General features: G+C 43.3%; 1 protein-coding gene across 1 annotated transcript in view; it reads left to right on the top strand.

Annotated features, from left to right (window-relative positions):
* TPO (thyroid peroxidase) overlaps positions 1 to 7,595 on the top strand; it is a 101,156-nt gene extending 93,561 nt beyond the window's left edge. The window contains exons 13-15 of the mRNA XM_069974286.1: positions 2,907 to 3,006; positions 6,295 to 6,430; positions 7,515 to 7,595. Coding sequence (XP_069830387.1) covers positions 2,907 to 3,006; positions 6,295 to 6,430; positions 7,515 to 7,595 — 317 coding nt within the window. The remainder of the gene's footprint in view (positions 1 to 2,906; positions 3,007 to 6,294; positions 6,431 to 7,514) is intronic.
* The last annotated feature ends 5,283 nt before the right edge of the window (positions 7,596 to 12,878 follow it).

Genomic DNA, 12,878 nt, shown 5'->3' on the forward strand with positions numbered 1-12,878 from the left:
AGGTACTTTTTTTTTTTACCCTTATCCTTAGCTCTGTCTTTACTTTAATCAATATGTAAATTAGGTAGTTCGGTGCAACGGGGGTTGGACTTCCACCCTCATGAATATTCATTCAGCGTTCTGCAGTGATATCACTGTGAAGCAGCATTCACTATTCATGAGAAGGGATGGGCTGGCGGGGTGGATCAGAGCACTGTTTGTGTGCTAGTCCAACTCCCGTATCACCAAATCACCTAATTTGCATATTTATTAAAGTGAAGATTTAAGTCAGATTGGAACCTAGATTTGGAAAACAGCATAAACAAACAAAAAATTATTTCTGATAGATCTGGTGTGGAGCGAGCATGCTCCAATTAGCAGCGCTCAGGTTAAGGTGGCCGTACACCTTTAAGAACTGACGATCAACAGTTCTATCTCTCGCCCGCCTCAGTAACCTTTTGAAATTTCTGGAATACCGCCGGAGTTCTAATGTCCCTTGCAGAAACCTATTACTTTTTTTTGTTTTAATTCAAGGGAAGAAATATGCAAAAAAAAAAAAAACAGGTGACCTCCGCTCTTCCGAAGGCTTGAGTCACCCACTGATTTCAGTTGGGTTCATTAGATAAAAGCTCGAGTAACAAGAGGTTAAAACATGGCCACTTTCTTTCAGAGACAACACGACTCTTGTCCTCAGTTCAGGTGCGGTTTGCAATTAAGCTCCATTCACTTCAATGGAACAAAGTTGCAAAGCCAGCACCCAAACTGGAGACAAGAGTAGTGTCTCTAGAAGAAAGTGGCCATGTTTTTCTATCACTGGATAATCCCTTTACTGTTTCCCACTCTTCTAGGGTATTTGTCAGGTTAATGTTCCTTAATTAATTGTTGCAGGGGGAATAATGGGGCTAATTCTTGGTGTCCACTGTCTTATTTCCCACCCCAGCAGAATTACCATGGTTTTCCAATATGTCTGTAAAAATGTTGGCTGTTTGTGACATTTTGGATAAAGAACAAATCAGAACATCAGATTGGCAACCCCAGGTTCTTTTTGACCGGTTATGTTTCCGTGCAGTTAAAAAGTGATTGGTTTATTCAGGATAAATGTCATAGATACATAAAGATAAACAAGAGGAATTTGCTTCTGGTCGCATACAGATTAAGGCTACGTTCACACTACGTATATTTCAGTCAGTATATTTCAGTCAGTATAGCAACCAAAACCAGGAGTGGATTAAAAACACAGAAAGGATCTGTTCACACACTGTTGAAATTGAGTGGATGGCCGCCATTTAATGCTGTTATTTTTTTGTTTGCTGTTATTTTAGAACAACGGCTGTTATATTGAAATAATGGCCATTATTTACTGTTATATGGCGGCCATCCACTCAATTTTACCATTGTGTGAACAGATCCTTTCTGTGTTTTTAATCCACTGCTGGTTTTGGTTGCAATACTGACTGAAATATACTAACTGAAATATACGTAGTGTGAACGCAGCCTAAGGCAAGTAGCATAAGTAACGTAAATCTCCGGCCGGCGAAAATATGCGGCTGGACATATACGCAGTGTGAACATAGCCTTAGGCTGTGTTCACACTACGTATATTTCAGGCAGTATTGTGGTCCTCATATTGCAACCAAAACCAGGAGTGGATTAAAAACACAGAAAGGATCTGTTCACACAATGTTGAAATTGAGTGGATGGCCGCCATATAGCAGTAAATAACGGCCATTATTTCAATACAACAGCAAATATTTGCCATTAAATGGCGGCCATCCACTCAATTTCAACATTGTGTGAACAGATCCTTTCTGTGTTTTTAATCCACTCCTGGTTTTGTGTGCAATACTGACTGAAATATACTGACTGAAATATACGTAGTGTGAACGCAGCCTAACTTTATGTTCACTTCTGCTGAGCTTGTGACTTAACAAGGTATTCCAGAAAAATCAACTTTTCCCTTCTCCAAAGGATAGAGAAAAAGTAGGAGATCATGAGGGGTCGCACCTCTGTACCCCCTTGTGATCTCCATATCGGGCCCCCGGGTTCTTTAATATGAATAGAGCCACGTGTACGGTATGAAACCTGTGGCTCTATTCACACCTATGGGGCGATAGAAAGAGCCAAGTATGCCAGAAGAGCATACTTGTCTCTATCGGAAGGGAGGGAGGACAGAGACAAAGTAGAAGTGCTGCAGACAAACAGCCCAATTTATGTAATAGAAACCTATTACAAACCATCTTAGATTATGGGTGGGGATTGAACAAGGTTAAATCTTTCTTAAGCAGAGTTCCCCTTTAACATATCTCCTCCTGTGTAAGAAGTTGTATGGCCGTGGACTTGTGCGGAGTTAAAATATTTACCTTTTGTTCGCGAAGACAGACTGTTCATCTATTAAACAAATGTATTTTATTGAATCTGTAATTTGGGTATTTTACTAAGAAAAAATATAAAAATATAAGGGGGTGGGGGTGTCACCTCGATTCCATAATTTTCGCTTGGGTTTGTCTAGTCCTTCAGTCAATATTTGCTTTTGTTTTCTTGGGTCATGGATAAAACCTTCCTCCGACTTTGCAAACAGGTGACTATTAGAATAATTGCGCTGCCGCCGTGACTACAGAAATGTCACAATAGATTTCCATCATTATCCGGCAATTGGGAGAAGAACACGACACATCCAATTTTGTTAGATGCAATGTTTTACAGCCCAATTACCCCGGGATGGTAACGCATTAGGACCATCATGAGATCTTCTTTTTTGTAAACCGTTTTCATGATTAAAAGCGAAGACTGTCCAATAAAATATTTATATAGCAATAATTTGTAGATTTCATTAGCCGAATGCTAAATGAGTTTTCGGAGATAATTTTTTAAACCTTTTTCCCCCTCCTATTAAACTCATATTTTGTCACACAACTTTAATGTTTCAGATTCGGGAAGACTTGCGCGAGCGTCCGTAGCATCCATCATTCTGGTGGCTGTGTTATTCCTTTCCTGGGCTGTGATATGCTGGATTCTAGTTTGCAGAGGGTAAGGAAGATTTGTTGTGTTTTCCGCTTATTGCATATTTATTGTCAATCACTTAGATAACAAGACGCTTGTAGACTCTTAGGTGGCGATGATTGACAATGTAATGTCACCAACCTGCCAGTATCTGAATGCCCTTGCGAGTGTATGTGAGCCGCTACATCTGTATCTGCGTGTCTCTATCTGTATGTGTGTGAAGCTCCATCTGTCATCCGGGCCTCTCTGGATATTACTGTCAATCACAGCCTGTCTTTTTTCCATGTAAGATTTATACGCTGTTCCTTATAAAAAGAAATGGTTTAATAGATGTGGATGTAAAATCCTATTTATTTGTGATAAGTAGGAGTAGCGGTGATGAATCAGGGGGCTAAACTGTACAATATGTGTTATTTTCATCTTACCACTAGAGATGAGAGAACCGGAAGAGCCCGAGCGTGCGGCATTTCATTACTGGTGGAAGTTGGATGCTGCCTAGAAAACATGGATACAACCTTAGGCCATAGGCTGTATCTACATTTTCCAGGACTTCCTAGGGCTGCGTCCAACGTCTTCCGCCACTGGTAATCAAATCTCACACACTCTTCTGGGGACCGTCTGGAATTCCGAGATTCAGCCTATTACCTAGGCTGAATCCCAGAATTCCAGACGGTCCCTGGGATGTCTCCCCCTTCCGCATGGACCGTGAAGACATCAGCAATCAAATACGGAAGGTCCGGCTAGGTTCGAGTTCGATCGAACCTAGCTTTTTCAGATGTTGGATCATGTTTAGCTACCATCTCAGCGCCAGGGAGGAAGACAACGGGAGATCGGGAGCGTGGAGAGGTGATGTATAACAGTTTATTTAATCGTTAGCCATCAGCCATGCATAGCTATTACACGTAGCTATACATGGTTGGTGGCCGACGATTTTAGGTCAGCCGATGACACGATCATAAGCTGATCGTTGTGTTTATTACACAACAATTTGGCCAGTTATGGCTCGGTGTAATAGGGCCCTAATGTCATTCTACAGAACGCTGGCTATGGGTGCTATAGTGTGCAGTTATTACTGGTGGGAAGTGCAAACCATGGCTGCTTCATACAGGTACATGGATGCCAATTTGTTATTAACTTAGGCATCAGAAAAAGAGGGAAGGATACTTTATAACAGCAGAATAATTGTCACAATTGCACAGCACAGTACTGTATAAAATTGTTACTATCCGCTCCTCAGTGCTAATATCTGCCCCCCAAGCTTAGGAGCTGACAGTAACTTCACTGAGGAGAGGGATGCAGGGGGGAATAGTGTGGGGGGGGGGGTGGGGGCTGTTGTGGCTTGGTGGGGTCCTCCCCACTTCTTACTTCCCAACATGTTTGCAGCCACATGTGGTAAAGGGGCCTGTTACTGCCTCATTATACAATGAGGGGTAGATCTAATGGGCTATCCACTCCCTCTTTTCCCTTTGTCCAAACAAGGGGAGGTCTTTTGTTCTTTGAGGTTCTGTGCTACAGAGTTACTAGACTCTACACCATGGGTCGCCAAACTGCGGCCCTCCAGCTGTTGCAATACTACAATTTCCATCATGCCTGGACAGCCAAATCCAAAGCTTAAGCTGTCCGGCCATGATGGGAGTTGGGGTTTTGTAACAACTGAAGGTTCGGAGTTTGGAGACCCATGCTCTACACAGTGGCTCAGCTGGTCCTATTGGTTTTCTGGAGAGATGCCCCTCTCTCACTGCACCATTCAGAACGTGTAGGGCAGTTCTCTGTTGACTAGACCCACCTGGCCACACGGTAACACCACTACTAGTTTTTCCAGACTGCCTAGGGCTGCATCCAACTTCCATATGTCTATTTCCATATATAAACAGCAAAAAAAAACACATACATACATGTATATAAAATACAATGTACACCACAGATACGGCAACACCACAGTAATGTCAAGTAGGTCAAAGAAATATTTACTGTACTATGAAAAGGCAGCCTACACAGATGACAGATCCGCGGAATGACAGGCTGTAAACGAAAAGACAGGAATGATTTCAATGACTGATTTAGAGAAATATCCAACTTATTCTCCAGACTCCATGACAATTGCACATCTGCTCAGGATCCCGCTGTGCAAGTTCAGGGTGCCAGAAACAAAAAAGGAAAATTGCTTCCATCATCCTTTACAGAGAGAAAGGTAGAATAGAGTAGAGGTCTTACAGCAGGGGATTTATCTTTTCCACCCAAGCATTTATTAAACTCCCTCATTGCCCAGCAGGAGACCACCGGAGGCTGCAGTCCGCATCCTCAGCCTTCTCTGCTAAGAGTTAGCTCTGTGGATTCACGTGTATGTAGGAACCCATAGCACAGGACAGACAAGTACCTTCATCATCATCATCACTTCTGGTGAAGAGCACACAGTATATATTGTGTCGCAGTACTGTTTATGCAGCTTCTGTACCTCAGTACTGTTTATGCAGCTGTATATCTCCTTCCTTCCTCTGTAATTGGCCCACATACCCCCCCCCCCTATACAATGTCCCCTACTATGCATCCTCTTACCCCTCCTGCCTCCCCTCCCGCTTGTGTTGAACAAGTGGGGGCGGAGCATAAAAAGTCTGGCTCTGATTGGCTAATGCTCAGCAACCAGTGTCAGGGATCTGGTCAGCTGACTATAACTAGGGCTTATTTTTGGAGTAGGGCTTATATTTCTAGCCTATTTAAAAAAGCCTGCACAATGAAGCTGGGTCTTATTTTTGGGGTAGGTCTTATTTTTGCAGAAAAATGCTAGCAGTATTCTCAAAAAGTTTTTCTTTTCTCTTGGATTAATATAAAATTCAACAGAAAAAAACTGTATACCTCTATATAAAATGGTAGGCATATAGAGGTAATAGTCTCATTCATGTCTTATATGGCCATGTTCACAGAACGGCCAGTGTCAGAGAAGATCATCCCAGCCGGTACTCTTCATTTCTGTAGAATTGGGATGCGGGTGCATCTGTGTGTGGCCACATCCCAATTCACCATTGCACACAATGGAGAGAGTGTCCAGAGCCGCACTCTCCATTGTGTGAACTGACAGGTCTGTGCGGCCACTCGGTTTGTGCAGTCGGTTGGATTCTATTCATTCATATACACCATTTGTTTTGCATAAATCACAGCTATTGTTGCACATTGCCTAAATGTGTGCTGTTGTTTCAGTTCTGTCCAAAATAAAGCTATAATACCGCCATCTGCATGACGCCCACTGTAACTGTGGAGCATACATAGTTTATAGTTACTTCCTGACCACTTTTCACCATACTGTATTCCCTACAGCAGGACGTTCTCCTTCAAGACCTCTGCTGACTCTCACCGGGAAGAAGACCTGAAAATAATGACATTAAAAATAGATTGTTCCAAGTGTCACGAAATGTCTTTGCCGTCATCTCCATCAATGGCTCTAGCATCGAATAAGGTGAATAGTTCAGTGTAAAGGCCGACAATTTAAAGATAAATAAAAATATATCAAAAGGTTGGATCGGACGTTATTTTATTTCATTCTCCCACACTTTATTGTGAAGGTAAGCAGTGCGGATATTTCTATTACAGAACAAGTAGTTTTAATGGAACTCCGGCAAAAGGAAAGGATTGAGTTCAAGATTCACAGACTCGGTTTAAAAGGGATTTTTTTATTTTTAGAATTGGCGCCTCTCTAGATATTACATCTGCTCTTCGGAGGTGAAAGAATTTGAAGGACTCAGACTTTAAGCCTTTTTCTTAAAATCCTTGATTTATAAGAAATTTAAAATGCCATAAAAAAAAGTAATCTGTTTATTATTGACTTTTTAGTTTGTTATGCTTTCACACTGACGAGAGCAGACACATTGGGGGGAATTTACCAGCACCAGCGTACTTGTAAATTAAGCCCCGCCCCCTTTCCCCTCGGGCTGAAATCACTAAAGCCCCTATTCCACGGGGCGATGCAGAGGAGCAAACGTTTCCCGCTCGCTGCCGCGGCTATTCCATGTGTTGCGGTGAGCCAGTGAGTGTGGGAGGGGCCGAAGGGAGTTGCGGGGGGCTGCCCGGGTGATCGCTAGATAGTCCAGGCAGCCCATAGAGGATAGTGGCGGTGTGCTCCCGCCGCTCGTATTCCACAGAGCGACGGCAGCAGATCGCTGCTATGTCAGTCGCTTGTTTTTCAACATGTTTGAAAAACAAGCGATGCAACGATCAGCCGACATGAACTATGTTGGCTGATCGTTGCCATCTATTCCACGAATACGGCCGATAATCGTTCCGTGGAATAGGGCCTTAAGAGGTGCACTCCTTTTAGTAAATCCGGACAGCCATGCGCCTAACCCTTTGCCTGGCGTACCAAATCTACACCTGCTTCAAGTAGACGCAGATTTGAATCATGCCTGCGAGCATCAGACGAGCAGGGGATACGGCAAACATACACCAGGGAGAAGGGGCAAATCCGCGCCTTCTCCCTGGCATACAGCCCTGCCAAAAGTTTTATAAATGTCTTCCAATAAGCCTACACATTTTGTTTTCTGCAGCTCCATCGCAACTGTGTGGTTTGGAACAGAGTAGTGATGAGCAAACTTGCCGAAAATTCGGGTTCACACAAACCTCAATAATCAGCATTTGAATTCTGCTGCCTGGAGAAGGTGGATGCAGCTTGAGGACTGCCTGGAAAACATTGATACAGCTTGCTGTATCCGCATACTCCAGGCAGTCCTCGGTCAGCATCCACCTTCTCCAGACAGCAGGATTCAAATGCTGATCGTTTGGGTTCATGCGAGTTTTCTCATTTCTAGAACAGAGTCATCAGGTGCAGGAAAATAAAGGTCCTTTTATACCGACTGATTATCGCTAACGATCGCACCTAGAAAAGCTTGTTCAGTCGATACCATGTAAAAGTGCCAAACATCAGCCGTTGACTGAGCAAATGCCGCTCTTTTTGGTTAACTTGATTTTTTGTACGGCCGTACAAATCATTGTTATTAGCTGCACTTTATTGTAAACAGGAGATGTATGGGCGATAACAATGCATGTTAATGGTCACTTGAACTGTACAGCAAACGTTCATAAAGCCTAATTTATCACTAGTTGGTGCTCGTTTTTAGCTATACACGGCCAAATATCGTGCTGTGTAAACGGACAGCTGCATTGTATTGATGGAGGCTTACAGAAATAAAAAAGTAGAAAAAAGATATGAAATGTAATAGATGATAATAGCAAATGTCCTATTATGAGGCCTGACACTCTCGGTAAACAAGCGCCCCTCTGGTACATCTCTACTACAAAGCTGGACCATAGTATTGAGAGGGCCGCACAAAAACAATCGCTAGATCATTCATGCATTCATTTGCTGCCATCAATCGTCGGCTGCACATTCTTTTATGGTTTTCTTGAGGTCTATACTTGTCTTCAAGGTGTTTGTAATATTGTATTATGTAAGATTTATGTGTGATCCTGGATTTTGAGTGAAGGTGTATGAATAACCCATCCAACTTCCAGTGGGCTTACCATTGGCGTAGCTGGAAATGGCTGAGCCCCATCGCAAACTTTTGATTAGACCCCCCTCCCGACTGACTACAATCCCGACAAGCGTAGTCATAACCTTTAACATTTAACTGCACGTGTTCGCCTGGAGCATTTGCAGTTACAGGAACATTTACAGCACCCTGAAGGCCCATTCGGCTCAGGGAGGCCAGTGTATTGCAGAAGTGGGCCACCTGGACCCCTGATGCGGTCGCTATGGCTGCTACGATGGCAGTTACGCCCCTGGGGAATTTATATATACTAGCAGATCTTTATACGAGTCCTCCATTTTTAAGAGGCTATGGAATATTAAGTCATTGTTTCTGTCCATCATCTTTATTCTCTTCTACACTATAGCTTGGAGGATTAGATATAGCTAGAAGTTAGGATAGTAGCACTATACACACAGTAAAAGCTTTGAATGCATCTTCTTTACTACTCCTTGGTATCTGGAGAAAGGCAGGGGTTGTATTTCATTATTCCCTAAGACTGTAATTGCCTATTGACAATTCTTTCTCAATTAACTCCCATTCATTGCAGCCGCCATATGGCACACACCATGCTGTACTGTATATACAGACGATAGAGTAAGGAAGTGTGTGTCTATAATAAAGTTGCCCCTAGACAGTCTTAACAAAAAAAAAAAAAAAAAAATCTAACAAAAGATCTATAGGCAATCACCTGATCGTCATAGATTCCGCAGTTGTATCCCCCCAAGACAGCTGAATGCTATAGGCAGATGCATTTATATCCTTCAGCAACTCTACTTAAGGAAATGAGATCCAATATGGCTCCAGCAGTACTCCAGTACCGGAATTAAGACAGTCTTAAACCTCATGTTTTATTGAACTTGTCCTTTAAAATGTCATTGATGATGGCCTGATCTAGATATATACTATACAGTACAATTCATTGATCTTTTCATTAAAACCATTATTGCAATCTCATCTTATAAATGATAGCAGCTTATTTGCTTCTGACCGATTTATTCTCTTACAGCGGAACCTCTCCTGGGTACCTTGTGGGAAGCAAAGGTCAGAGCACCTACAGAATCACTAAGAATCGGCACTTTGTATTCTTCAGGCATCCTACCATACATCAGTTACTATGTTATATGCTTAGTCCTAATGACTTATGTTAAGTAAAATGAGGGACTTTTCTGGGTTCTTCAGGGAAAAAAAAAAAGTTTATTTCTTCCGGACACAGCAACCTTTTTCATTCAGTGGTCTTTAAGGGATGATCCAGGATTAGAAAAACATGGCGGCTTTTTTTCCCCAGAAGCAGCACTATTCTTGTTCTCAGTTTGGATGCCATTGGGTTTTACAGCTCAGTCCTATTGAAGTGAATGGAGGTGAGGCTGTAATGCAACACACAACCTCAGGACAGGGGTGGTGCCGTTTTTGCAGGAAAGTAGCAGTGTTTTATTCTAATCCTTGTAGGCAGCTTGCAGTGGCCGTTAAAGGGGTACTCCAACTTAAATCTTTTACTTCCATATCAACTGGTTTTAGAAACTGTACTTATCAGCTGCTGTATGTCCTGCAGGAAAAGGTGTATTCTTTCCAGTCTGACACAGTGCTCTCTGCTGCCACCTCTGTCCATGTCAGGAACTGTCCAGAGCAGAAGAGGTTTTCTATGGGAATTTGCTACTACTCTGGACAGTTCCTGACATAGACAGAGGTGGCAGCAGAGAACACTGTGTCAGACTGTAAAGAATACACCACTCCCTGCAGGACATACAGCAGCTGATAAGTATGGGAAGACTTGACATTTTTAAATAGAAGTAAATTACAAACCTATATAACATTTTGAAACCAGTTGGTTTGAAATAAAAAGATTTTCGCTGGAGTACCCCTTTAATTGCAGGATGATTAGATCTTTGTTTCCGGAAATGATGGGGGCCCTGGCCATCAGACCCCAGAGATCAATTTGTTATCCCCTATCGTATAGATAGGAAATAACAACCCCAGGGTGGACCCTTGTTGATCTCCGTATCGGCCCCCAGCTTCTGTGTTATGAATAGAGCCGCATATATGGCACGAGACTAGAGATGAGCGAACCTGGAGCATGCTGAAGTCCAACCGAACCCGAACTTTCGGCATTTGATTAGCGGTGGCTGCTGAAGTTGGATAAAGCCCTAAGGCTACGTGGAAATCATGGATATAGTCATTGGCTGTATCCATGTTTTACAGACAACCTTAGAGCTTTAACCAAGTTCAGCAGCCCCAGCTAATTAAATGGCGAAAGTTCAGGTTTGGTTGGACTCAAACCTGAACCCGGTTCGCTCATCTCTACACGAGACCCATGGCTTTATCTATTCCTATGGAGGTGCTCGAAAAAGAAGAGTAAACCTGAAAGGCACTGTACTCTGCCCTCTCTGGCACCTCCATAGGAATGAATAGAGACGTGGGTCTTGTGCCACACCTGTGGCTCTATTCATAACACTGAAGCCAGTGGCCGATACAGAGATCGACAGAGGGGTTTAGAGATATCACCAGGGAGGGGTGGAACCCCCATGATCTCTTACTTGTCCTGTGGATAGCGGACAAATTCATTTTTCTTGGAATATCCCTTTAAGCCCAGGATTGGATGCTAAAGCAAAGTGATGATTGGCTGATGAGCCCTTACTAAGCATTTGGCTGGTGACCATAATACCATAGTAACCCTGTTACACTGACTTCAAGCACTGCAGAAATGTCAGCTGGAGGAGAAGACGACTTGTTCTGTGGGAATCCAGATAGGGTCCTTACACCATTAATATTAAAAAAAAAAAAAAAAACAGAAACCCCTTTAAATTTCCCAAACATCTCTTTTAAATCAGTGTTTAGCTGGTGACATTCTCTCCTAAACACTTTTTGAACAATTCCCTCATCTATTTTGCCTTTTTCGTTCGCTTCTCGCCGTCCTGAGAATTGACAGACGGCCGTGTCACACATTCTCTATTGACATGTGAATTAATGTCTGCAGCCGAAAGATGAGAAATCAAGAGCGGCAAATTATAATAATAGTCTGTTGTGATATTTTCCCTTATTTTTCTGGTACTTTCCTTTCCAAATGTCGCCTTTTGTTTATTTATTTAGAGGGAGTAATGGGACGGTGGTGACTTCCAATATTGATATTGTGATTAATGAACAGTATTCTATTCTGCCTGTCTACGCCTGAACAAAATGCCGCTCGGATTAATAACGCTTTGCTCGTTCAAGACAAATTGTTATAGAAGAAACAAACTTTATGCATAGCTGGAGGTAAAACCCAGATCCACATAAATCCAGACACGGCTTCTCCACTGGACCACAGAGAATTTTATATCTACTCAATCACAAGAGTGGAATTGCTCTTGGGGAATATAGGATTTTTAGACTGGGTAGAATTAGGCAGATCTGGATGTTATACGGATTGTTAAGTTGATTACACAATCAATCTAAACTAAAATATACCGTCTATTAAAGGAGAACTCCAAGCAATACTGATACAATGTGTTCAGCCTAGTACAGGGCCTGGGAGGGTGAGGCATAAGGAGTCTTTCTTTGGTGTCCTTTGAATCATCATTTTTTGCACCACCCTTGTGAGCCCTACATTAAAGGAGAATCCCCACGCCACGGACAAAAAACAGACAGGCAGGGGAGTGGAGGAAAATAATAAAACATGTTAACCATTTAACAACCTGGGGTCATTCATACTTCAATGCCCAGGTTGTGATTGGACATCAGCTTATGGAATTATAATGATCCCATAAGCTGATGTCCCTATGTCTGCTCCCTCTCCTCTGTCGCCTGCCTGATCTTGTATCAGTGGCAGGGGAGAGAAAGGAGGGGGCAGAGATCACGGGCAGCGTTCCCTCCCGACCCCCGCTGACTTCCATATCCAGGAAACCTGAAGCCTGAGGCTTCCGGTTTCCATGGCAACCATCGGGGCTCTTCGATCCGTTCGCAGAGCCCCGATGGACACCAGAGAGAGAATTCTCTATCTGGAGCCCTATAGATGATGCGGTCTTGCTGACCGCAGTATCTATAAAGTTAACTCTCAGAACCAGAGCGCGGCTCCGGTGCTGAGAGTTGCGGCGGGTCCCCGGCTAAAAGCTGGGACCCGCCTCAGATGACACAGGCGCTGCTCCTACGCCTGTGTTATCCTAGAGCGTTAATTAACGTCGCTGCAGCTTCGGGCATAGGCCGCAGCGACGTTAATTAACAGTGGGGCGGCGGAAGTGGATTAACTTACCTGTACTCGGGCCTCATAGTGCCATCCCATGCCCCCGTTGCCAGCCACCAGTGACCTGCAGCTCTGCTAGCTGCAACGTCATCTACCCTGCTGAGTGATTGCTCCCTTAGCCATATGTGTCCACCCTTACCTTTCCTTATACTTATTTAAAGAGGGACTTT

Source organism: Dendropsophus ebraccatus, chromosome 6 (assembly GCF_027789765.1).
Source record: "Dendropsophus ebraccatus isolate aDenEbr1 chromosome 6, aDenEbr1.pat, whole genome shotgun sequence".
Lineage (NCBI taxonomy): Eukaryota > Metazoa > Chordata > Amphibia > Anura > Hylidae > Dendropsophus > Dendropsophus ebraccatus.